Raw genomic sequence first — 24,679 nt, 5'->3', positions numbered from 1 at the left:
AGCACACGGAGATACTGCCACTGGAAGAGCATCCCTGGAGCACAGCCTTCACATCCCAGCTGGAAAACAGCTCAGCCAGAGCATCTCCTGCTGCCTGTCCAGCCAGCCAGTGGTGCAGGGAATATCCCACCTGCTGGAATCACTGCCATTCCTGGTGGAGGAGCGGATCAGCCAGAGAGGGACTGGCAGGGAAAATCCAGATGGTTCGAAGCTAATTGGGAAACAGATTCCCTTTTCCTCTCCAAATTAGCCAGCCAAGGTCCAGCACTGCCCACCACACATGACCCCAGTCACTGCCACCCCCATGTCCCCCCACCACTCTCCATCCTCCTCCTCAGGGCAGTGGGTGTCTCAAAGACATTCCCAAATCCTTCTCCTGTGAAAAGCAGAATCACTGGCCCAGGTATTTTAGGGCAGTTTTCTGTTCCCTCTGCAAGACAACACAGGCACACTCGGGCGTTCCTGCCATCCCCACCAGGGAAATTCATCTTATGCTGAATTTCTCACTGACAGAAACAAATCCACAGGAAGCAGCAACGCTCCGTAAGGAAAGGGCTTTGGCCTTTGTGTGCTCCCACCCAGCAGGGCCACGAGCTGCCTGCAGAAAGCAAACAGCACATGGGGGATTTGTTGGGCAAGAAGCAGAACCAGGCTCCTGCATCCCCATTATCCCACCCTGCTCCCCCCAGTCCCAGTCACCACAGCCAGGCAAGCCCTTGATGGTGGGTGGGATGGAGAGGGGGATAACCAGCCCCTCGTGCTGATTCTCAAAGGAAGAGTCTCTGATGGGGAAGGGGGAGAAAAGGAGGTGCCCAAGGACCCCACGTCCCCCTCCAACCTTGTGCTTCCAGCCAAGGGATGAGCTCCTGCCCGGGATGCTGGAGGGCAGAGCTGCAGGTCCCTGGGTGCCAGCGTGGGATCCCCTCCCTGCCAGCCCTGGCCCCCACCTCAGAGCTGCCCAGCATCCCAGCCCATGGAATGAGGGGCTCATTGGTGCTGCCTTCATCCCCTAAAAGACACAGCAGGCACTTGGAGAGAGGGAGAACACCCGACACAGGACGTACAGAGCACGGACAGCAACAGGGACCTGTCACGGCCCCTCTCCTCCTACACCCAGCCCTGGGAAAGCCACTGACAGAGTGGACCAGCACCAGACAGCCCTGTGTGCCCCCTGCCTGTACCTCTGCCTGCCCCCCTGCCCGCTCTGCACCCCCGGAGCAGCCCTGGGACACTCCAATCCCGCCCGTCCTGCCCTCGGCAGCTCCATCCCCATCTGGTTCCTGTTAAATCAGCCACACAGGACGGGCAGAGCCCCCTCCCCCCAGCTCAGTGTGCGAGGAGGGGGAGGCAGAACAGCTTTTTTAAGACATGGCTGCCCTTCTCTTTACCTTCCTGCCTGGAAGGCAGCCAGGAGCAGCTCCTGCCTCCCCGCTCCCATCTGGAAGGAACCTTCCCCTGCTGGGACACACACCCACCCCTGGCACTGCCCCTGTGCAGGGGCATCCTCCTCCTCCTCCCTGGGCACACCCCTGCTCTGGTCCTGCTCCTCTGCTGTCCCTGCAGCAGTTTTGTCCAGAGCTGTTATTTCCACCCCGTGGAACTTTCCAATATTTGTATCCTTGCGAGGAGCTGGGCAGGAGAAGTGCAGTCCCACAGCAGGGAGGGATGTCCCTGCCTGAGGACAGCTCAGCCCCCCCAGAAAACACCTCAAAAGCAGACATTAGGTCGTCCTAAGCCCGATCTTAACTTCCATTAAACCTACATCACCTTTCCAAAACAGGCAGAAGCACCAAGGTCCAACCCCAAACTGAGACCCAACCACCACCCTCGGGCACAGGACCACGTTCTGCTCACATTCCCTGACAGGAATAAAATCATAGAATCCTGGAATGGTTTGGGTTGGAAAGGACCTTAAAGAGCATCCAATTCCCACCCCTGCCATGGGCAGGGACACCTTCCACTAGCCCAGGTTGCTCCAAGCCCCGTCCAACCCGGCCTTGGACACTCCCAGGGAAGGGGCAGCCACAGCCCCTCTGGGCTCCAAGTGGGTTCCTCCCCCAAGCCATAAATGATCCCAGCCCCAGTTCCCAGAGGAGGCAGGAGGAGCAGGAACAGAGCCTGCACACCCGGGGGCAGCAAAGAAACACGGAGGAGCACAGGCAGGGCTGGAGCAGCACCAGGATGCTCCGGGACACAGGGAGGGAGGAGCCCAGGATCCTGCAAGCACAGAGGGATTGGCAGGACCCCACCAGAGCCCAGGGAGTCACAGGGTGGCTGAGGTGGCACATACAAAGCACCAGGAGTTTTAGAAGGTGATATCCCACTCTGCCTCCTAATCATCAGGTTTTGGGTTTTACCCAAACCCCGGGGTGACCATGAGCTGTGGCTGTGGTCTGCTCACACCACCCTCACAAAACCCTCTCTTGGAGCACCCTTAGGCACTGGAAGGGGCTCTGAGGTCTCCCCAGAGCCTTCTCTTCCCCAGGCTGGACATCCCCAGCTCTCTCCATAGCAAACATTTGCAAAGGCCATGGCCCCAAAGAGCCTTTGGACAGAGCAGGGCTGTGTCCCACCGGGGAGATGGAAGGAATTCAGGCTCCTGCTGAGATCTCACCCCTGGGGGAGCAACCCAGGCATTGCTTCCCCAGCCAGCGCTGCTTCATCCAGCACAAGGAGCAGGCAGGGTCCTCTGACAGCGAGGGCAGGTCACAGCCAACCCTGGAAATGTCTCCCAGCCACTGGCAACATCCCCAAGAACCCAAATCCATCCTGTGCTCGGGCTCTGAGCACATCAGAGTGTTCTGAAATGCTTCTGCACGACTCCAGGTTGGAAGGAGCGAGCCTGGCTCAGCTGGCTCCAGCTCAGCCCGGTGCTAAGGGGGTTTGTCACTCCCAGGGGGAAGGAGAAGTGGGATGGAGGGGGAAAACTGAGTCCCTCAGCTGCTCCATTAAAGTGCTGCTTCAAATCAATGGGGATCAGGACTGTTGTTTCCCCTCAGAGCTGTGGCCACGGAGCAATTTTCCCTCCGGATGTGTCAAGACTTAGCTCTGTCTCTCACATTATATGTTATTTCTTAAACCCACAGAACCCAAATTACCCAGCCTGAAATTCTCGTGGATATTTCCAAACGGCTCCACAGCTACCCCGAGTGATTCTGGGCTGCCTGCAGATGACAGTGACAGACAAATTGATGGCAATGAAGTTATTTTGTCTCCCTTTGCAGCTGACTGAATTTGCATTGGTATTTTCATGGTGCAGATGCCACCTTTCATCTAACGTGATTAATGCCGTCGTAAATACAGAGAAAGAACCAGCTGCTTCTGCCTCCTCGGCTTCCACGGAGCAGCTGGGGGGAAAAAAAGTCCTTTTGTTCCAGCATCTCCAGAGCCTCTGCAGGCTTTGTGAAGAGCCCTTTATTTCAAAAGGTTAGAGAAATGTGGTGGGTAAAGCCGGAGGATCCTGCTTTTCTCGCTGGGATCTCTGGCAATCCGAGGGCCTGGGCCAGCCCAGGGGCCCCGTGAGCCAGGGATGAGACAGGGAACTGGGAACGGAAGGTTTGGGTCATGTCTTTGTGGGGTCCTTGTGAGCACAGCTTGTGCCTGGACACAGAAGGGGCTGGTCAGCCTGGAAGGATCCAAAACCAGCCCTGAGAACCCAGAGATCCTCCAGCAGGAATTATGGAATAGTTTGGGTTGGAAGGGACCTTAAAGCTCATCCAGTCCCACTCCCTGCCATGGGCAGGGACACCTTCCACCAGCCCAGGTTGCTCCAACCCCCATCCAACCTGGCCTTGGACACTTCCAGGGATCCAGGGGCAGCCACAGCTTCTCTGGGCAACCTGTGCCAGGGCCTGCCCACCCTCAGAAGAAAGAATTTCTCTCTAAAATCCAGTCTAACCCTGCCCTCTTTAGGAACAAGGTGACTGAGCCATGACAGCACTTTTCACCCACGAGCTGTAAGGGTTGGGCTGATTAATCACTGACTGAACACCCCCTGCCCCCAAACTGCAAACACTACAGCAGGGTCTGGGAAATGAAGGGTTAAGAGAAAACGGGGTGAAACTCGGGTGTAAATTCCAAGCAGAAACAGAAAAGGACATCGGGAGCTTCGGCAGAAGGTGCCGTTTGCAAGGCAGCCACCGAGAGGTGCCAGCAGCTCTCCCAAAGCCTCGGCAGCTCTTCCAGCTTCACACCACGCTTACTCCTTTCTCCCATTTTTTCCAGCAACGCCCCCAGTCTGCCCAGTTCCAGCTCTGCTGTGACAGCAGTGCTGTCACCCGGGCTTTGCTCCTGCTTGGAGGAGCAGAAAACACTCCCGAAGCCCAAGACACCACAGACAGCCTGGAGGAGCTGCATGAACCCCTGTGTTCACACCAGTCCTGGAGAGAAGCACAGAAAGGTTTGCCTGGAAGCACCAGAGACAAGGCTGGCGCTGCCAAAACCAGCTGCTGGTGAGGCTGGAGCAGGGCAGAGGGATGCCAGGGCACAGGGATGCCTTTATGGCCACCAGTTCCAGAATCCAGCGGTCCTGCTTGGCAGGAATGGAAAACAAAGCCACCACATGCTTTCCAGCAGCTCCAGCAGCTGCTCCTACCCATTGGGGATGCTGCTTTTATGGAAAATCTCAGCATTTATCTAAAAGGAGAGTGTGGAGCCTGTGCCAGGGAGCCTGCCTGCTCCACGGGGAGGGGGAGGACAAGATGATGCCATCCTTGCAGGGAGCCACGGAGATCCTGGGCAGGGGCACTGGGAAGAGCTCCTGTGAGCCTGTGCCACTCTTGCTGCCAGCTCCAGGGAAAGGGAGTTCTCCAGGTGAAGATTTCCCTCTGCCTCCACCTGATTTACCATCTCCAGCTTTCAGTCTTATCTCCAGGGGGTTTTTCTTCCCCTCCCTCCCAAGTTCCCCAAGGGCAAAGCTGCCCACAGGGGAACAGCTACCAGTGTTGAGTTGAGCTGGCAGCATCCCCAGGGATGTTTAAGGGGGATAAGGGAGAGGGATAAAGACCCCAGTGGGGTGCTGGCAAACCCCTCGGCAGCGACCGGCGCAGGGAAGAGGCAGCCAGTGCCTCCTGACACAGCCCAGCATCCCAAAATCCCTGTGTGCACCTGTCCAGACCCAGCAGCACCCACTGGGACACCCATTTCCATGGCCTCCCCAGCTGCACTGATCCCAGCAAGGAACAAACACGGAACCACTGCAGAAACCATCGACGACAGAAGCCTTTCCTCAAGTCCAACAACCACGAACACCCGGAAAATCCACCAGCACCAGCAATTCCTTCCACTCCCTCTGCATACACTTGTGCTTCCAGGCAAGTTTCAGTCAAGAAACACATCTCCAACCCCCCCTGGCATAGGACAATGCGGGACAGACAGACAGACAGGCTCCAAGAGGCAAAGGAACAGTGTCTTACCTGGCACTTTGGAATGTTGCAGATGCGGATTTTCCAATAGCCCCGAATCCAACTCCCACTGCCAGACCCTCTGAAACAGGAAAAAACCAGTAAGGCCAAACCCTACAGCAGCCACCCCTCCTCCTGTGCTCCACCAGAGCCAGGACTGGTGGGAGCAGGGAGAGGATCCCAGGCCAGGTGGGTTCCCTGCTCGTTTTAATCCAGGTGCATTTAATCCAAGCTCAGTGTCACTGCCCAGGGTATTCCCCACCAGGAACACAAACCAGCTGTTTCTTGGGAAGCCAACGAGGAGAGAAAAGGGTTCTGGATTGATGAGTGCACCAAAGGGCAGAAGATCCCAATCCCCACCAGCTGAAATGGGATTTTAACAAGGAGCAAAACAGCACAAACCACCAAATCTGTTCAAAAAGGTTCAGGTTCAGCAAACCTCTCTGCAGAACTGGTGCCATGGTGGATTCCAGAAGAACCAACCATCAGCTTCTCCCATAAACCCCCCAGGAGCTGGGCTAAGCCAGGATCAGGCTCCCAGCAATGTCCCCTCCCTGCTTTCTGGTCTCCCTGTGCCCCAAAATGACACAACACCTGTTGGGGACAGTCCCCAAAGCAAAGGAAACCCAAACTCCACCAGTGTCACTGGAGAGTTCCCTGTGTCCCAGAGGATGAGGTCTCAGATGAAGAGGACGTGTGTGTGTGTGTGTGTGTTTGTGGTCTTCTGAGTTTCCAGTTGCCTTGGAAACACACCATAAAAAGCAGCACTAACTTGGATAATCACGGATTTGCATCGAGTCCAGGCTGAGCACGAACTGAGCACTCAACAGCTCCTCAGAGCCTTGATCCAAGGCTTGTGCCAAGGCTCAGCATGGACACAGGGAAAAACAGAGCAGCCAGCAGCCCTATGAACAGGGTTACAGGGCAAGGAGATCCCAATGTGTGCCCCAAATCCCACCCCTGGTGATAACTCCAGAGGGACCACAGCACGTGGGGAAAACACAGGGCCTGGGGGGAGTCACTCATGCAAAGGGCTCCCTCTGCCCCAAAATCACCCCCCTGGGACATGGCTGAGCACCCAGGGCAGGGGCTGAGCCCTGCAGGGCAGGGGGTGCCCGTGGTGGTGGCTCTGGAGGGCTCTGCTCTGCCAAACTTTGGGAGGCAGATCCTTTGAAGGACACCTCATGGCTGTGTGCAGTTCAGCTCCGGGCATGTCGTGAAGCTCCACGCCAATGGGGCTGGCACTGCTCTTCCCAAAGCTTCCTTTTCAAGTGTGACTTGTCCAGAGGGCAAAAGCCAAAGGGCAAAGAGCCCTTTTTCATAACTCATCGTGACTCGTTATAACGCTCGTTTGTGTGACAACAAAAACAGCTCTGACCGAGGGGAAAAGCCACAACAACTTCCCTGCTGCCAGGTGGGACTCATGGAATGAGAAAGCCACAGCTAATGGAAGCACAACTCACATCCACGTGGAGACAAATGAGGGGAATCAGCCTCACAGATGGTGCGTAGTGAGCTGCAGATCCGGAGGGGGAGCAGCAGCCCGGGGTGGAAGCTGCAGCACGGGGGGGACTCACCAGCACAGGGAGGAGGAGGGACACAGCAACCTCTGGCCACGGGCTGTTCCATGTCCCCACGTCCCAGGAGAGCCCACGAGAGCCGGGGCAGGACGAGCAGCAGCACCACAAACCAACCGAGGGGCTGCTGATCCCGGAGCATCCCATGGCAAAGCACGGCCAAGCAAGTTTGGAGTCATGGGCAGAGCAGACACAGCACATCCCACCACCCTGGATGCTTGGAAAACCTCTAATTATATGCAGCAGCTACCGTGTGATGCTTTTGGCCCAGTGCTGTGATTTGTTTCAAATACTGGATTTCAAAAAGCCTGCCAAGATCCCACAATGACTTCACTGCCGCCACAGCAGAGGTTCAGCCTCTTTCAAAGGTGTCACACCTCAAAAGGACCCTGCTCTGCAGGTAAATGAGCAGATTCACAAGGATCCACGTGGAAACCAAGCACAGAGAGCTCAGTGCCAAGTGTGCCCACACTCCCAGCTCCCAGCTCAGCCCTCCTTCAGCCCCTCTCCTGGGTGTTCTGCACAAACTCAAATTATAAATAGCCTGAGTGGCTTCTTCAGGTGGGAAAAGACACAAAAAGAGAAAGGTTAATGCTTCCACATCAGCCACTTAAGAGACAGGCTGTGCTGGAGGCTCTGGAAATGCCTGACTGGGACATGAGGTCACTGGAGATGAGAATGGGAGAGCAGCTCTTACCACTGCAGGCTCAGGCATCAGCTGGAAAAACAAACAGCCCTGGGGAGTTCCTGGTTCTTGGCACCACTGGGAGCGAGGCAGAGAGAAGCAGAGCCATAAAATCATGGAATGGGTTGGGTTGGAAGGGACCTTAAAGCTCATCTCCTTCCATTCCACCCCCTGCCACGGGCAGGGACACCTTCCACCAGCCCAGGTTGCTCCAAGCCCCGTCCAACCTGGCCTTGGACACTTCCAGGGATCCAGGGGCAGCCACAGCTTCTCTGGGCAACCTGTGCCAGGGCCTCCCCACCCTCACAGGGAACAATTCCTTCCCAACATCCCCTCTAAATCATTCCCAGGTAACCCTGAGTGACTGAAGGATTTACCACGGGCCACCACTCTGCAAGGCCAAAGCTTAGGATGTGAAAGAAGGTGAAAGGAACGTGTCCATGTCCCACAGTAAAACCTTTCCATGTCAGAGGGGTTTTTTCCAAGGATTTCAGCAGCTGTCAGTCCCCCTTCCAAGCGGTGACAGAGCTGGAGAGGCTCCACACGACCCTGTTGTCTGGAGAGCTCCCGTGGAGAAGGCACCAGGCTGGGGGTTCATTGGGCACCTCTTGGCAGAACAAAGGCAGAGAAAAATGACCAATTTTAGCCACTGTCAGGAAAATGCTTCTATTTAACCTAAACAAAGGGATTTTGCCTCTCTTGGGCTTCCTTGGCTTTGCAATTCAAGACACTTTGTCCTGATAAAGCATTTACCCAGGGATCAGACTAATCCTGAGCTAACTCGGGGATCAGCTCCACACCTCTCAGCTCCTTACAAAGCCATTTTCCTCCCTGCTCGTTTTCCAAGGAAAGAAAAAAAAGCCCTTCAAACCCTCCAAGCTGAAAGCAATAACTGTGCTGGAGGGTCACTGCAGACACTGCAGGGGCTGCTGCCAGACGGCTGCAGGATGTGTTTGGCAAGAGCACGATGTCCATAGGTCTCCTTACACAGCACAGCTCACATCACATCCACACCTGACCAGGGGAAACTTGGAAGGCCAAGAGGGAACATCACAGCAAGGAGAGGTCAGTGCTGAGGGAAAGACCACAGGGGAGCAGGGCAAAGTAGGGAACACCACAGAAAAATGGAGTTGGTGCAGAGGGAAGGACCATGGGAAGGGGAGAGAACAAAGCTCCGTGGGCACAGAGCCATGTCAGGGCACCTCAGGCAGGCAGAGGTGACCCAGGGTGACCTGACAGCTGCAGCACTGACTGGAGCAGCCAGGGAGAGACTCCCAGAGCTCAAGAAAAGCTGGCAAAGAGCACGTCAGCCAAGGGAGCAGAGACAGGGACAGGCTGCTCCCAGAGAGCCTCCCACACCTTCACGCTTGGCCCGAGGTCCCCAGGTCCCCCCCTGCTCATCCCCAGCACATGGAGGGGACTGGGATGTGTGGATCCTGCTGTCATAGCCTGGGTTTTATTCCTACTTTAATTTCACTCCAGTGCCCCATCAGCAGAGCTGCAGAACAGCACAAGATGTTCCGTCTGGTTGAGCCAGGAGGACAGTGACAGTGTTCCCGTCTGCTCCAATCCACAGGAGCGCAGGAACTGCTTGGGATGGGCTTTGGGATGAGGCCCAGCACTGATCCATCTGCTCCCCCTCAGCATGGAAAGCTCTGCGTGCTCCCACTCCGTGCTGGGATGTTCCTGGGGAGGTTGAAGCCCTGCAGCCCCAGGGGGACGTGAGGTGGTGCATCCCTGGGGAGCTCGGGGTTCCAGGAGCGTGTCCTGCCTTTGGACTCGCCCAAAAAGTGCCAAGTGCTGCACTTTTCAGGGAGCTCTTCTCCTTGGCAGGGGTGAGAGGGAGCTTTGCTGGGGCAGGAGGGAGGTACTGTCATCGAGGCAGCCCAGGGGAGATGTGGGATGGTCCTGGGGCACTTGGATGCAGCTCTGTGCTGCCAGATCCAAACCAGCCCTGACACCACAGTCCTGGACGAGGACAATGTACAAAATCCACAAATAACTTCAAAAATGAGAGATTTACCCAGGAGATGCTCCTGCTTTGGAAGCTGCTTCACTTTCCCTGGTCTGAAATCTGGTTTTGCCCCCCCTTCCCTGGCCTGAAACCACCTTCTGCTGCTGCCCCGAGCAGGGAATGATGTTTCTTTGCTCTCCAATATCTATTTTGCAAGGATCAGTGGAGCAGCACCATGTCCATGCTCACACAGCAGGGCTGGACCCCAGCACTTCCACTGCAAATGCCACACGAGCCTGAAGTTCAAAGACCAACTCGAGAGTTGGCTCATTCCATCCCAAACCTCCCCCTTATGGCCCGAGCTTGGCAAGGGGCAAGAACAGCTGAAATTAGGCAGACTGTGATTTTAAATCCCACTCAGGGCAGCCTATGGAGCCAGGCAGGGATCACAGCCTTCTGCTTGGATCAACAGCCAGGAAAACCCTCTGGCAAACCCCGAGTCCAGGCTCACAGGGCTCAATGGGATCCTGCCCTCGCCAGCTCTGGTTTGGAGCATGGAATGAGCTTCACAGCCACTGTGGGAAGCCTCTTGTAATCCTCAGAACAGGCCTGTTCACAAAACCAAGTGAAAATTAAAGCCCTTCAGAATCCCTGGAAATCCAAACCATAAATAGGAGGCACCACTCGGGGCCTTGATAAATTACAGCGGTGAGTAAATGAACCCCCATTATTGTGTGACTCTCATCTGCCATAAAGATCAAGGAAACAGGCACTGGTTAGAAAAAATATCCTACAGGAATGGCAAAAACCAGAATCCACTACACAAAATCCTTTTTTTTCCTCTCCAAATCAGGTTGTCACCACACAGGCAAGATTTCAGGGATAAAGGAAACATCATTGCAGATCCCTTATCTGGGATCACGGCTGTAACGTGTGTTTTGCAGGCAGCAACACCACAAAGATCAGGGATCAGAGGCTTTAGGGCTGGGTTTTGCCCTTCTCCTGAGGTACAAGCAGGTTAGGATGGCAGTGAGGGGAACACAGACCTGTTATCCCTTAGTTTATCCCATGCCTCCCACTCTCCAGGAGGATGTGCTTGGCAGGGTCCCAGCAGCACAGCCCACCCATCACCCACCCAGGGGTGTCTCTGCCTAAAAAATATCCTTGCAGAAAACTTGCCTTAAAAAACCCTTGTAGGAAACTCCTCTGGGATGCAGCACGGCAGGGAAGGAGGAGGAGGAGGAGGAGGAGGAGGATTCGTGGAGATGATAAAATGAGAAGCAACTCACAAATCACAGAGTCAAAATCTTGGGCTTGGAAAGAAGGCAAAAACTAGAGAAAAAGCAGGATTTATCCAAGCCTCCTATCTGCAAAACACCAGAGCTCTGCCTGTGGGGCCATCGGAGTTCAGGGCGGGTGAGGGGAGCACAGCTCTGTGCCTGCAGAGCTCGGGAAGAAATAGCAGGAATTAGGGATTCCACAGCAGGAAATGCCTTTCTTGGTGAGGAAAGGACAGTGGGTGATGCTGAGAAAACCCCTGCCATGAGCTAAGGCACGCCCAAAGCAAGACAGGACCGTGGGTACCAGCACGGGCCCGCTCGTCCCGAAAGCATCCTCTGATCAACCAGAACCAACCCTGCTGGGCTCATCTGCCCCAATCCTGCCCCATGTGCACATCCCTCAGTGCTCCACCCCCCCCTCCCAAAGCTGGGACCCCCCCCAGCCTGGCAGCAGCACTGAGGGAGCTGCAGTGACAGCCTCTCCTCCCGGGAGGATTGATGGAGCCAATTCTCCTGGGTCAGCAAATGAACAGGCTTCCTCCAGGAAGGTACTACAGATGCCAACGTGACATCAATTATTCATCCTGCTCTTTGAAGAGCTGTTAAGTTCCTAGTGGGAAATTAATCTTGCCATAATGAGGTTTGTATTTCTCTAAGAGTTTAAGCACATCCCCGTTGCCACTATTCATAGTTTTTTCCCTCAAGACTGAATTCCAGTTCCCTCCAGGAAACATCATTTTGCCATTACTGCACAGGAAGGCACAGAGATTATCAGATTTCAGGGATTTTCGTGTTTCTAGGTGCCCACCATTACAGAACGAGCAAGCAGGAGGTCAAAGTCATTTTGGAGAGACTTTTTTTTTCATTCCATGGGAATCACAGAACGGCTTGGGTTGGGAAGGACCTTAAAGACCCTCTAATTTCCAATCCCCTGCCATGGGCAGGGACACCTTCCAGCAGCTCAGGTTGTTCCAAGCCCAGTCCAACCTGGCCTGGGTCACTGCACGTCTGGGATGGTGCAAACACAAAGCTGACAGAAGGTGAAACACCTGAAAAGCTTCTGACGTGCCCAGACAGCTCAACTAAAGATAAGAACTAATGGTGCAGCTTTGCCTCCAAGTTTTCCTGGGATTGGGTCCCATCAGGGTTGTGCAAGAGGTGATGAAAAGCAGGCAGGTGATGATGGGGTCAAACCAGCCATCACCTGGAAAAGCAAACAGCTCCAATTCCCAGCTCAGCAGTGCCTGACAGCAGAACAGACACACAGAGAACCCAGATGTGTCACAGAATAAAGTCATTTCGGTGGGAAAAGTCCTCTGGGATCACTGAGTCCAATGTTAACCCAGCCAAGGTCCCCACTAAGCCATGTCCCTAAACGTTGCTGTGTGGAGTTAAAGAGCCACTAAAAGAGGATTTTAAGTCCTAATGGGCTACCAAATGCCTGACCCTGAGCTGCCTGTCCCAGGCAATTTCCCAGGAGCTTTGCCTAAAAAAAGCCTCCAGAACTGGGTGCTCCCACCAGTAAACCCAGTGCAACCAGCCCAGTCAAAGGGGGGACCAGCCCCAGCTGCTCAGGGCAAATCCAGGAGGATGTGACACAACTGGGCAACTCATGGCAAGAGACACAGGGAAAAAACCAGCCCAAGGGAAGCCCGTGGCCTTGTGAGGGATTGGGGGCATTAAACAGAATTTGGGAGGCAGGAGCAAATTCCCCTAATGCCTCCTCCTGGTTTACCCCACAGGAGCCAGACAATCTACATCCCAACCTGTTCCACTTTTCTCCTCCTTTCAATCCATGGGGCTGCACCAGCTAAACAGGAGCTGACAAGGCACTTTACACCTGATTTTAAAGAATTAAAGTCACTGCCCAACAGCCCAAAGCTCCTTCATCATGAAAATGCTTCTCTGGAAGAAGAAAACCCTTTCCCAAATTAACAAACCAGAACTAATCTAGAAGCAGTGACTGACCTGGAAACGGGCTCTCCCTGACCCCACAGCACCTGAATCCATCACAGATATTTAATATTTCATTTCCAGCACGCAAATGGTTTCTCAGCCCAGCGCTCACCGATGTTTTTAATGTGACAGACCTGCGAGAGCTGGTGGGGACAGGAAAGCAATGGAGCTTCCAACATGCACATTTCAGCAGACTTTGATTCCAGCTGGTGAAAATCCTGGGTTTAATTGGCTTTTGTCACCTTTGTGGCTGCTCCTGCTTATAAAACAGCGATCACCGACTGCCAGCGATGCCGCAGAGATAACTGTGTGTTATCAGCTCTCCCCTGGTGTCCAAGTGTCTGCCTCCAAATGAGTTTTTGACATATGAGCTGCTGTCAGAGGGGCATTACAGACCCACGCTCTGCCCCCCTCTAACAGTGCCAGTGTGATGGGCTGTGACACCCCCCAGGCTGCAGAGGGAAACTTCCCACCCCTGCCCCTGTCAGACATGGAATTACCTTTCCATCAGGCTGTCCCTGCTCCCAGAGCCAGAGCCTCAGCTTCCACCTGCCCAGGAGGAGCACGGGGAAGTGCTGAGGGAGCCGAGCCGCCGGCCATGGAGCCAAAAGCAGCCCAGAGCCTGGGAGCATCCCCCACAGCCGGGGGTGTCACCCGGACACGGTGCCAGCACCTTGCCCGGCCCCTTCCCACACTTCCCACCCCCTGCAGGGAAGCTTTAACGACTGGGAGCAAGTCATTTCCATCCACCGAGGTGCTTAATAGATGAAAATGTCAAAATATGTGCTGATGAGGCACCAATTACTGGGAGGTTTAATGAAAGGTTAAGGCAACCTTTGGCAGAGCCATGAGGCTCCTCCCGATCCCGCCAGTCCTGCTGCGAGGAATGTTCCGGACGGCGGCTCTGCCTCCTCGGCTGCATCCCATCTGACCTTCCTCCTCTCCCCTGGGCTGCTCGTGGAGCCATCACACCACAGCACTACCAACATCCCCACTCATCCCTGACACACCCCTGCCCGGAGGGTCCCTCTGGAAATCCAGCCGGAGATGCCACGGGCAGCAGACGGAAGCCACGGCCCAGATGGATCTTTTCCCCAGGGCACAAAACGCCGGGAAAAATTCCTGACTGTTCAAATCTCTCTGAGCTGGTCCTCTGCTCCCCTTAAGCTCCATGGGATTGCTGTCCCATGTGCTTCCCACCAACACCTCCCCTTACCTGAATCTTCCTTTCACGGAATGAAAGCTGCAGGGAAATCTTTTTCTCTTTTTCCTTACTAAAAAATAACACCTTTCAGTAGGAACCCAGGGTGCTCCAGGAGTGCCCAGGAATAGCCACTACTAGCCAGGCCGCCAGCACAAGTGGCAGGGAAAGGAGGGATGCTGTAATTCCAGGAAGAGGCATCGCCCAGACGAGGCACAGATTAATTGGCACGGCTAAATGGCTCCCGTTCTCACGCTCTGCCGACCCCCAGTGGGTTCCCAAATGCTTATTAAAGTAACAACAATTGTAAAACAGTTTCAATTTCAACAGAACAACAGCAAAAAAAAAAAAAACAAAAAACCATCATCCCAAATGAATGTTCCCAGCCTTTAATGGATCTCGGAGAATATTCATATAAATAATCACTTCTCTTTATAATTGAGATGCAATATCACACTCATTGCCCCAGCCTTCCCTTGGGAGGCTGAGAATAGGGGAGCGCCTGTCCCGGGAGGATGAATCCAATCAATTTTTGCTAATGACAAAGTAACCAGCCTGGAAATCACCCCCTCCCAAGGAACACCAATCTGCCAGCACAGCAGGGAACCTCTGCACTCCCATCGCCACCCACAACCCCCTCCCTCTACAGGCAACAGGCAGCCTGCTCCCATCCTCAAATTCACCACCAGCTGAGCATCTGCTCCACCTCAGAAGGGAGCAGCTCTTGGTACTGGTGGACAAGCTCTGTCTGAATCTTATTGGCTGGCTTAAGGTTTAAAAGGCTGCAGCATCCAGCATCCCACCTTGGAACCACATTGAACCTGGGCTCAACCACTGCAGGGAGCTCCCCTGGGAGACATCAAAGAGCCCATGGGGCAGCACAGACCTCCCTGTGGAGCTCCCCCCTCACCAGTGGGAAGATATCCTTTAGTTTTGGACGTGTCTCCACCAGCTGCCCACACCAAGAAGCACTTTGCACACCTTCATCACACACCTTCATCAGTGCCAGGAGCTGGTTTTGGCACAGCCAAGGATGGGACTAAATCACTGTCCACCACTGGACATGGTCACAACAGGGGACAGGGCCAAGGGGTGACAACTTTGGGTCCCCATCAACTGCCTCCCCCCCCAGCTCAGGGATTCAGTTCCCATCCCAGTGTGACCCCCCTGGCACAAACCCCCCGTCAGACAAGAGCCAGCACCACAACAGCCTGTCTGCTCCTCCCCCAGACAGCCATAAAGCAGGAGACACAGACAACACAGTAAAACTGGGGAAAGCTGCAAGAAGCCATAAAGACAAGTCAGTGTCCAGGCAGCTCCCAAATCCAGGCAGCAGTTGTCACTCCCGGGGCTGTCCCCAGCCAAATGCCACCGTGCAGAGGGTGGCAGGCAGGTCTCACACCCTCCATCCCCAGGGCACTCGGCTGAACGGCTCCCCCGCCCAGGAGAACTGCAAACGAGCGTGTTTGAAATCAATTTGACATCTCCCATCCCTTGGTACAGCCTTCCCTCCATCCCCCCGTTCCTCGGGATCAAACAAAGCAGCAGCACTTGCTGCCAGACTCCGGAGGGACAGAGGGGTGTCACAGAGCTGCCACGGGGATGGGCAGGAGGTGCCTGCCTTAAATCTGTCACCAGCACGAGGAACTGCCACTGTGAGTGAAGGACTCGGGTGCCTGATGCCAGAGCAGTGACAGGGACACGGGCAGGGTGCAAACCCTGCACCCTCTGCTCCACACCCATCCCAGCTGTCCCTTCCCCTGGCCCTCACTCCAAGCATTGGCCAGAACGGGACCTTCAAGTTTTGGGGCTAAACCTCTCCCCCTTGGGCAAGCAGAGAAGGAGGACCCCCAAAACCCCACCACATGCCAGGCATGGTGCCAGTGCCAACCCGGGGTTCAGCCTCTTGCTGCCACCTCCAAGCGCAGTTCCAAGGGGAAAGAACTTGGATGCTCCACCTGGGGGGTGCAGGAACCTTCCCCCTGACCCACTGCAGCTTTCCAGGAGTCTCACTCATCCTTCCCATAGTTGTCACCACCTAAAAGTTTCTCCTTCTAACATTTTGTCCCTCCTGCACGTAGTGACACCCCCCGTGCCCCCCTTCTCCTGCAGCACCTCCACCACCACAGCCGGGATCTGTTCCGTATTTAGCTCACACACTCCATCCTGCTCCTCACTTTGTTCCTCCTCATTAAAAATAAATAAATCCTAGCCTGCTAATGGGTTTCTGGCAGCAGGAACTGGAGACAAAGCCTCAGGTGGAGCCATGTGAGATTTAGGGGGCGAGCAGGGGACGTCAGAGCCACCTCTCCCCGTGACCCGGTGACTCCGTGCACGGCGCCACTGCCACGTTCCATCAGCTCCTTCCCAGACACCTCTGTTAGATGGTGACACTTGAGGCAGAAACATCAGAGCAAACACAGAGGGACTGGACTGAGTACAGAAAAGTGAGAGATTTTCCTGCAGGAGGGGAAGGCTGGAGCCCAGAGGATGATCCAGCTCTGTCGCAGCTCCCGGGATGTGCTCCCAGCCTGTGCCGGGGTCTGGGGCCACCCGGCTCTGCCCAGCACATCACAAAGAAACAGGAAAACTCAGGTTTCCTTGGCAACGTTCGGGTGGTTGGAAGCATCACCTCATGCCTGGCAGGAACCAGCCCTGCTGCCTTCCCAGGAGGATGCTCCCTGTCGGGGATGCTCTGAGGGTGATGCAGGGATGGGGCACCAGTGCAGTGGGTGGGATCCCAGCCAGGTCCCTGCTGTCAGCTGAGAGGTTTTTGGGGATCAGAAACGATTCCCAACAGCCAGAGGAAAGCAAGGCAGGGCATCGACACAACCAGCACACCTGTAACCCCTTCCCCACCTCGCTGCCACAGACAGCTGCAGAACATAGCCCTGGTCCTGTCCTCCATCCCTCCTGGAGCAGTGTGAGCATTAGGGGCTCCTGCAGCATCTCCATGCTGGGAGATGCCCCAGAATCCCAGTAGGGACATTCCTGCCTGCACACCCCCAGCTCGGCTCAGAGCAGAGCAGATCCCTCCAGGAGTTCCCTGGGAACCGGCTCTGGACCCACGTCCCCCACCCTGCCAGGCTCTCCTCCCCCTCCCAAACAAGCACAAAGAGAAAGGCTGTTCAGCTCACACCTCACTAATTGTTATTTGTGATACACCAGTAACATTTTAATTAATCTGAAGTCTTCAGCATAACAGCCACCCAAGGTACAAAGATAAACCAGAATAAACAGGGCTTGATTAAATACATAATTAATGTTCTACTAAACCCAGCATATATGAATATTAATGAGCAGGAAGAGTCTGCAGTTTGGCATCTCCTGTCATTATCAATTGGCATTCCCAGCTTTGGAGCAAATTACCCAACCTTTCCTTGCCGGCAGAGCCCACGGAACACAAACCGACTGCGGGAGCTTGGGCTGTACGTTCCATTATCTCACCCCCACAACAACCTGCTTCCAGCCTGAAACCAAAGATAGAGGCATTGCCAAGACCAAAACCAGCTCATCCCTAAAATGGGATCAAAGTCAATAAAACAATTCTCTGGCAACAGAAGGGGAGCCCGTTCCCCACCAGCGCGGGAGGAGAACAGGGATGGGAAGCCAGTCCTTGAAGGGCTTTAATCACCAGACAGAGGGACTTTAGGTAGAGTTTGGGCTGAGGTGTGACAATCCTGAGGAGCAAGAGCAGCTCCAGCCCATCAGAGGCATTTGGGCAGCTCAGAGACCCAGAGACCCAGAGACCCAGACTCAGAGACAAGGTGAACGTGGACACCCCACCGGCTGCACCTCCCTCGCTGAGGCAACCAGAGCACTGCCAAGGATGTGGAGTTTTATGAAGGCACAGAAAACCCTTGGGAACTACCTGGACAACCTCTGTGTGAGTGCCCTGAGCTTACAGGGAAGCAGAGCAAACAGCAGAGCTGTGTGCTTCTGCCAAAGCAAGCTGGAGAAGGGAAGGCTCTCGAGAGATCCGATTGAGGCCTTTCAGTGCTTCTTCCAGTACTTACAAAGGATTATGTTCCTTTGAAGAGCTTATAAAAAAGATGGAGAGTGAGGTTTTACACAGGCAGTTAGTGATGGGACAAAGGGGAACGATTTTAAACTGAAAGAGGGAAAATTTAGACTAAATGTTAGGAAGAAATTCCTCCCTGGGAGGGTGGGGAGCCCCTGGCACAGGTTGCCCAGAGAAGCTGTGGCTGCCCCTGGATCCCTGGAAGTGTCCAAGGCCAGGTTGGACAGGGCTTGGAGCAACGTGGGCTAGTGGGAGGTGTCCCTGCCCATGGCAGGGGGTGGATGAGCTTTAAGGTCCCTTCCAACCCAAAGCATTCCATGACTGATGAGCACAGCGTGGTTTTCCGTGGCAGGAGCGTCCCTGACATCCCAGCTCAGCACCTCCCTCCTCCCCCAGCACAGGCACAGCCGAGGTGTCATTACACTGCAGGAGTCTGTGCTAATTATAGCAGCCTTTCCTCTGGCAGGGCTGCTAATTGAGGGAGAGCATTACAGTGTTTCCAAACCCTGCTCCACATCAGGGGCCGCGGCGGATCCGAGAAGCGCCGCCGCTGCTTTTCCTGGGAAAGCAGAAGGAATTCAGAGAAAGCTGAGCCCCAAATCGCTGCTCAGCGAGGCTGGACCAGCACCTGCTTCATGCAAGAAAGAGCAGAGAGCTGGTAAAGAGCAGGGCTGGCCACGAGCTCCTGATTTACTCACAATCTCAATTATGTCTTGGGGTGCAGTCAGTGCTGGCACCCTGTGCCCTGCGGGAAGGGCTCCGGAGCACGAGGGCAGACACGGGATCACAACCAACCTCTGCCACTCCAAACCCCAGGGTGGCTTTGGGCACGTCCCCACTGAGAGGAGGATGTCAGTCAGGACTTTGCCATTGGTGAGTGGCCCCACTGGGCACAAACAGCCACTGCCACCCACCATGGGGCTGCTGAAAAGGCAGGAAAAGAGCAGGAGGGGGACGTGGGGGACCAGAACTGGTAGGAACAGAATCCCCACTGAACTGAGCCCCCAGGCAGCGCCTGAGCCGCCGCTCACACACCTCTCTGGGCATTAAGCTTTAATATTGTGACCTTTAAGATGCAAGAGAGAATTTCAAACCGTCTGTCACCATCCCAAGGTGGCTTTGTGCTCTTGCAGGAGCAATGAAAGGGCAGACCAGCATCTCTGTGGCAGCCAGGGCCATGTCACCATTAACCTCCCTCCACGGGTGACACTTTGTTCCCTGCTCTACAGAACTTTCTCTCTTTGCTGGTGACAGACAGGAATCCCCAGCCCAGCAGCCAGATGACACCTGGCTCTTCACCCTGGCTCCCAGACACATCATTTGAGGGATGAAATCCAATTACAGTTTGCTCAGTACAAACGTCTTCCTTTCCTTTCTGTGTGTGGGGAATTCAAAGCTCCCTCCTCACCTTGTCTGCCAGGGATCTGCCTCCCCCAGCAACACGTGGAGCTGGACCACGGCATCAGTTATCTACCTATAATTAACACGGAATAAAGGGATGAGAAGGGACAAATGTGCTGCTGCTGCTGACAAACTGAAGCAGGTTAATGCACAGAAATAGCCTGTGCTGGTGATGCAAAAAGCTGCAGCAAAGCTTCCTTCTCGGGATAAGGAAACCCTGGCCAGCTGGATGCCCTGAGGGTGGGGCCAGGAGCACCCAAGGGTGCTGTGAGTCAGTAACCAGCTGGAAGGCAGCAATTCCTGCCCCCAGCCCAGCGAGCACCAGGCAGCTCTCAGTGCTGAGGGAGCAAACGCCCACGAGCAGCCGAGAGCTCACTGTGTGTTGGCTTTGACTCCTTCAATCCCGGGGTGCCCTGGCAGGGCAGAAACACGGGATGTGTGGTCACAGGCCCGTAACAGAGCCTTCTCACCCGGGAAGACCATCCAGCCATGGAATTTCAGACGGATGTTTGATGGCACTGGGTCAAAGTCACTCTCAAAATCACCAAGCACAGGGTGACAGCCCAAGGCAGCTCCTCCCACCCAGGCTCTGGTGGATCAAGCAAGTCCTGAGCCCAGAGCTCCCACCCTGACAACATCCACCTCCTCACCACTGAGCCATGCTCAGAAAACACGGCTCTTCCCAAGGCACTCAGCGCTTTTCCCCGGATTTACAGATCAACGTTATGCAGAAAAGCTTTTTCCCATTCCCCCTGCACCCACCCCAACCCCAGCTCCAACCCGAGCCAGGCAGAGCCAGCAGAGAAGGGAGAAAGGAAAGGGGAGGGGAAGGAGAAGAGGAGGAGGAGGGAGGGAGAGGAGAGCAGGAAAGAAGCATTGGAAAAGGTTGCCTTATATGACTTTCAACATCCCCAAGAATTGCAGAGCAGTGGCACATCCTCAGCTGTCACAAAGTGATCTCATCAGCCTTTTATCGCATCTTCCTGGGACACAAAGCCCAGCCTGGCAGGACACAGCCCGCCAAGACTCGGGGCTCTGCAATTTTCCAGCTATTGTCCAAATCCCTCCCCTGAAGAAGAAAATAAACCCCAATTGTACATCCTCCTGCAGAGACACAGCGCTGTAAAATGCATCTCTTGCTGGTTTGCAGACCAGAAGAGAAACTAAAAGAGACCAGAATTTGTTGTCTTTACAGCATCACCTTCCTCAATATGCCCCTGGGATTCATAGCTTTCGCCCACCACAGGCTGGCACGAGCCAGGCTGCAGATGTTCAAGGCACCAAAGGCTCCCCCTGAGCCCACTGACTCCCCCTGAGTCCCCTCCCCGTGTGGGGTTTTGCTGCCAAGACCTCACGTGGCTCAGCCCCACCAGGAGGACAAGATCTGGAACAAGATCCCGTCCAAAGGCACCCACTCAGCGGGTGCCACCCGCGAGGAAAAGGAGGGAGAGAGGGTGGCAGCACCGTGTGATCCCCCTGGGATGGCTCTGACCTGCCTGGGAGCGGGGATGGATGGATGGATGGACAGACAGGGCTCACCTGGGATGTTGTGGATGGTTATAGCGAGGATCATGAGCATTATCCGCCTCCAGCTGCTGCTGCCGGGCGTGGGGGCTCCGTCCCTGGGCACCGGGAATGCCGGGGGGCCGTCGGGCAGGCTGGACCCCACACCTCTCCTCCTCTGGTAGGGCTCCCCGTTCTCACCCTTGTCTGGGGGGGACAGAAAAACACCTGGGTCAGCTGAGAGGGACAGACGGACACAGCCTGGCAGCTCCTGCCCCCCCTCCCAGAGGGAGAAAGCAGAGAGAAGGAATAACGGGGAGCAGAGCGGGGCTGAAGGGGTGTGCTGCCCCCTTGGTTTCAGGTTAGGGTGGGGGGTTCCCACACACACTGCAGAGCCCACGGGCCATGCAGACCTCGAGGCAAAGCCCAAGTTCCTTCTCTGCCCCCTCCTCCTCCTCCAGGGAGCTGCTCCTGGTCCCACAGAGCTCCCCAGCAGCACCCTGGGCTCACACCCTGCCAAGTCCTGACCTGGCAGGACAAGCTCTGGGGCTGGTGGGGGGTGAGGGCGATGAGGACAGAGCTGCCAGAACCCACGGTGAGACCGTCCCCCAACCCACCCCAGCCCTGGCAGGGCTGCAGCTCCCTTGCCTTTCTGATGCAGGAAAACCCCACAGCACTGCATCTGCATTTCACCCCCTCACCAAAGGGGTCCACTGACCTGTATTTAAGGGTCATTTCTTCCACTGAGAAAAACGCTGCCATTTGCTATGATGTCACTAGATGACTCCAGCCTATTCCAGACCTCTGCTCCCAGCAGGGCCATTACCACAGGCTCTATTTCAACCAGTCCTTTAAAACCACACCACAAAACCCCAAGCCCAGATTAGGGCTCAGAGGGCAGGAACAAGCACCAGGCAGCACCACAAGCCCCCCACACCCCAAGCCCTTCACTGCTCACCCTCAGCACAACAAGGGCCAGAGGAGCCAAGAAATGAGGAGCTCAAATTCCTCAGCCTCACACAGCTATGGCTTCATATCACAGATCTGACACTTAGACAACATAATTATCTCCCTCTAGATTTATCTAATTCTCTCTCCTGCCCCTTGACCCACCAGCTCCAAGATGGTTTTTTTTGTGGACAGTGCAAGGAGCTGTTTGAAATCATTTTCATGGGATGCCAATGCCTCCCCCTCCATCCTGCCTTGTCCCTTTGGCACATCACACATTGCACAGCATGTGCTTCCAGAGCCAATTAAGACCATGGGCACCAGAGGGCCCGTGCAAACTGAGAGAGGTCACCTTGGCAGGGCAGAGGTGTCAGCAACACTCTGCATCTTGCCAGGTGGAACACAAACCCACACACCTGAAGGCCTCCCAGAACGGTCCTCAGCAAGACAGAGAATAAACCCAAGAATTTAATATGTTTTCACAGAATCATTAAGGTTGGAAAAAGCCTCCAAGTTCATCAAGTCCAACCTGTGACCGATCCCCACTTCGTCAACCAGCCCAGAGCACTGAGTGCCACATCCAATCATTCCTCCAATCCCCCCCAGGGATGGGGACTCCCTGGGCAGCCCCTTCCAACGTTTAACAACATTTTCTGTGAAGAAACCCCTCCTGATGTCCAACCTGAACCTCCCCTGGTGCAGCTCAAGGTCACGTCCTCTCAGTTTTTGGTACCAAAAAACCAGGTTAAAGACTAAAACCCCACTGGGCAGCAGCAGGACCAGGTGGATTCCCTCCTGCCACCTCCCGTGCCACAGGAGCATCCCTGGGTGACATCACCAGGGCTGCAAACAGCCACTCTCCCACCTCCCCCAGCACTCTGCAAACACAGCAAGATGCTGCCCGGATAAATATTGTCCCTGTCGGGAGCCACCCGGAGCCAGACACTTTCTGTCCCCAGATCCCAGCCCAGTCAATAACATTTGGTGGCAGAGCTTCAGCTCCAGCCCAGCCCTCGGGGACAAAGACAAATATTTGTGTTGAGCAACACAAGGACAAACAGATCCGAGGAGCAGCTCGGCCAAGTCACCGCGGGAACGCTGGCACGGGAGACCCCTGGCAAAGGGGCAGCCAAGGCTGGAGCCACTTAGGGATGAAATTCCCTCCTTCTACCAGACCACTGGACTAATTTAATTGCTTGGCACATGTTCCCTGGCCCCACAAACAGTGTTATCCTCAGCTGTCCCTGCCCTGGACAGAACAACAGACCAACCCAAGCCCCCCACTCCCTGCAGAGCCTCAGCCCTGCACAGACACCAGGGTCATCTGAGGATGTAGAGCAGGACAGGAATCCCCCTCCAGCATCAAAGGCTGTCCAGGGAGAAGGATAAATGGATTATGTGACATTTAGAGACAAGAACTTACATTCAAGTGACCAAAGAGCAGCGTTTCTGCCTTTAGAGGAAGCAACAAGTGTTTGATAAAAGCACGAGCGACCCCAACGCCCCGACAGCCAGGGCAGGGTGGGCTGCTGGGGCAGATTTCCATGCAATCATGGAATCCTGGAATGGTTTGAGCTGGAAGGGACCTTAAAGCTTATCCAGTTCCACCCCCTGCCACGGGCAGGGACACCTTCCACCAGCCCAGGTTGCTCCAAGCCCCGTCCAACTCGGCCTTGGACACTTCCAGGGATGGGGCAGCCACAGCTTCTCTGGGCAACCTGTGCCAGGGCCTCCTCACCCTCACAGGGAACAATTTCTTCCCAGTATCCCATCTAAACCTGCTCTCCTTCAGTTTGAAGCCAGTTAATGAAAAAGCAAAAGCCCAGCCCAGCCCAGCTCTGTTGCTTAACCTGCCACCTGCTGAGGTGTCCAGTCCCACCTCACTTCTGCCAGACACCTTTGGCATCATTATTGTATTTACAACTAGTCTGCTTGCTACTACTGGAAAAAATTGATGAAAAATAGCCTTTTTCAAGCATATTTGCAGCCCCTCCAAGGACAGCAGTGACAAAGGACAGGGAGATGCCACGGTGCCCACAGGAGTGAGGAGCTCAGCTCCTGCCAGCACCAAACAGGGAAAATCTGTGGGAAGTAAAGAGAAACGATGCAGCTTTTATAGGGAAAGTGCTGAGGGTGTTTTGAGTGGACAATTTGAACACAAAATTGCCTCTACTACAAATTATTGGTGCATTAGCAGAGGATAAAGGCAGCAACGCCAACCAGGGAGACAAATCCAGCATCATTTCCCCAGCAGTGTCACAAAGAACAGTGAGACTGGTCAAGTGACGGGATTAACTTCCAACTGCTGTTGGAAAAGATCAAAAAATACAGGATAATTACAGTGGAGTGATGGTTTCAGCTCTCAGCATCAGAAAGGGGACCAGGACAACCGTCACACCAAACACAGCACCCAGAAACGAAACACAGCACCCAGCCTGAAATCTTGCATCTCACCCAGGCTGAGGGGGACAAAACAGTAATTACAGCTAAACACAGGCTTGGCTGGGAATCAGGAAAGCCTCAATAGCAAATTGGAGTGGTGATAAGAGCAGAACAAGGGGTGGTTTGTAAAGAATAGCTGACACCATCAGACAGGGTGTTCGCGAGAACGTTGCCAAGACAATTATGTGGCAAATAACTGTCTGTGCCACATACATTATTTTAAATCTTGTTCCCAAAAAGTCCTTTCTATATTCTACTCGATTTATCATTATTGAATTTCTTAGTAAAGCTGCAGGGCAAAGATTCTGC

At 54.7% G+C, this 24,679-nt stretch overlaps 1 protein-coding gene across 1 annotated transcript in view; it reads right to left on the bottom strand.

Annotated features, from left to right (window-relative positions):
* The window catches only part of SLC39A11 (solute carrier family 39 member 11), an 80,161-nt gene that overhangs the window by 14,363 nt on the left and 41,119 nt on the right, over positions 1 to 24,679 (bottom strand). Inside the window, exons 6-7 of the mRNA XM_027725396.2 lie at positions 21,017 to 21,187; positions 5,415 to 5,484 (exon numbers count right to left, since the gene is read on the bottom strand). Of these exons, the coding sequence (XP_027581197.1) occupies positions 5,415 to 5,484; positions 21,017 to 21,187 (241 nt within the window). The remainder of the gene's footprint in view (positions 1 to 5,414; positions 5,485 to 21,016; positions 21,188 to 24,679) is intronic.

The sequence above is a fragment of the Pipra filicauda genome, unplaced genomic scaffold (genome assembly GCF_003945595.2).
Source record: "Pipra filicauda isolate LSUMZ 115617 unplaced genomic scaffold, ASM394559v2 scaffold80_size11013439_pilon, whole genome shotgun sequence".
NCBI lineage: Eukaryota > Metazoa > Chordata > Aves > Passeriformes > Pipridae > Pipra > Pipra filicauda.
The sequence above is the reverse complement of the archived record's forward strand: the minus strand, read 5'-3'. Positions and strand labels throughout refer to the sequence as shown.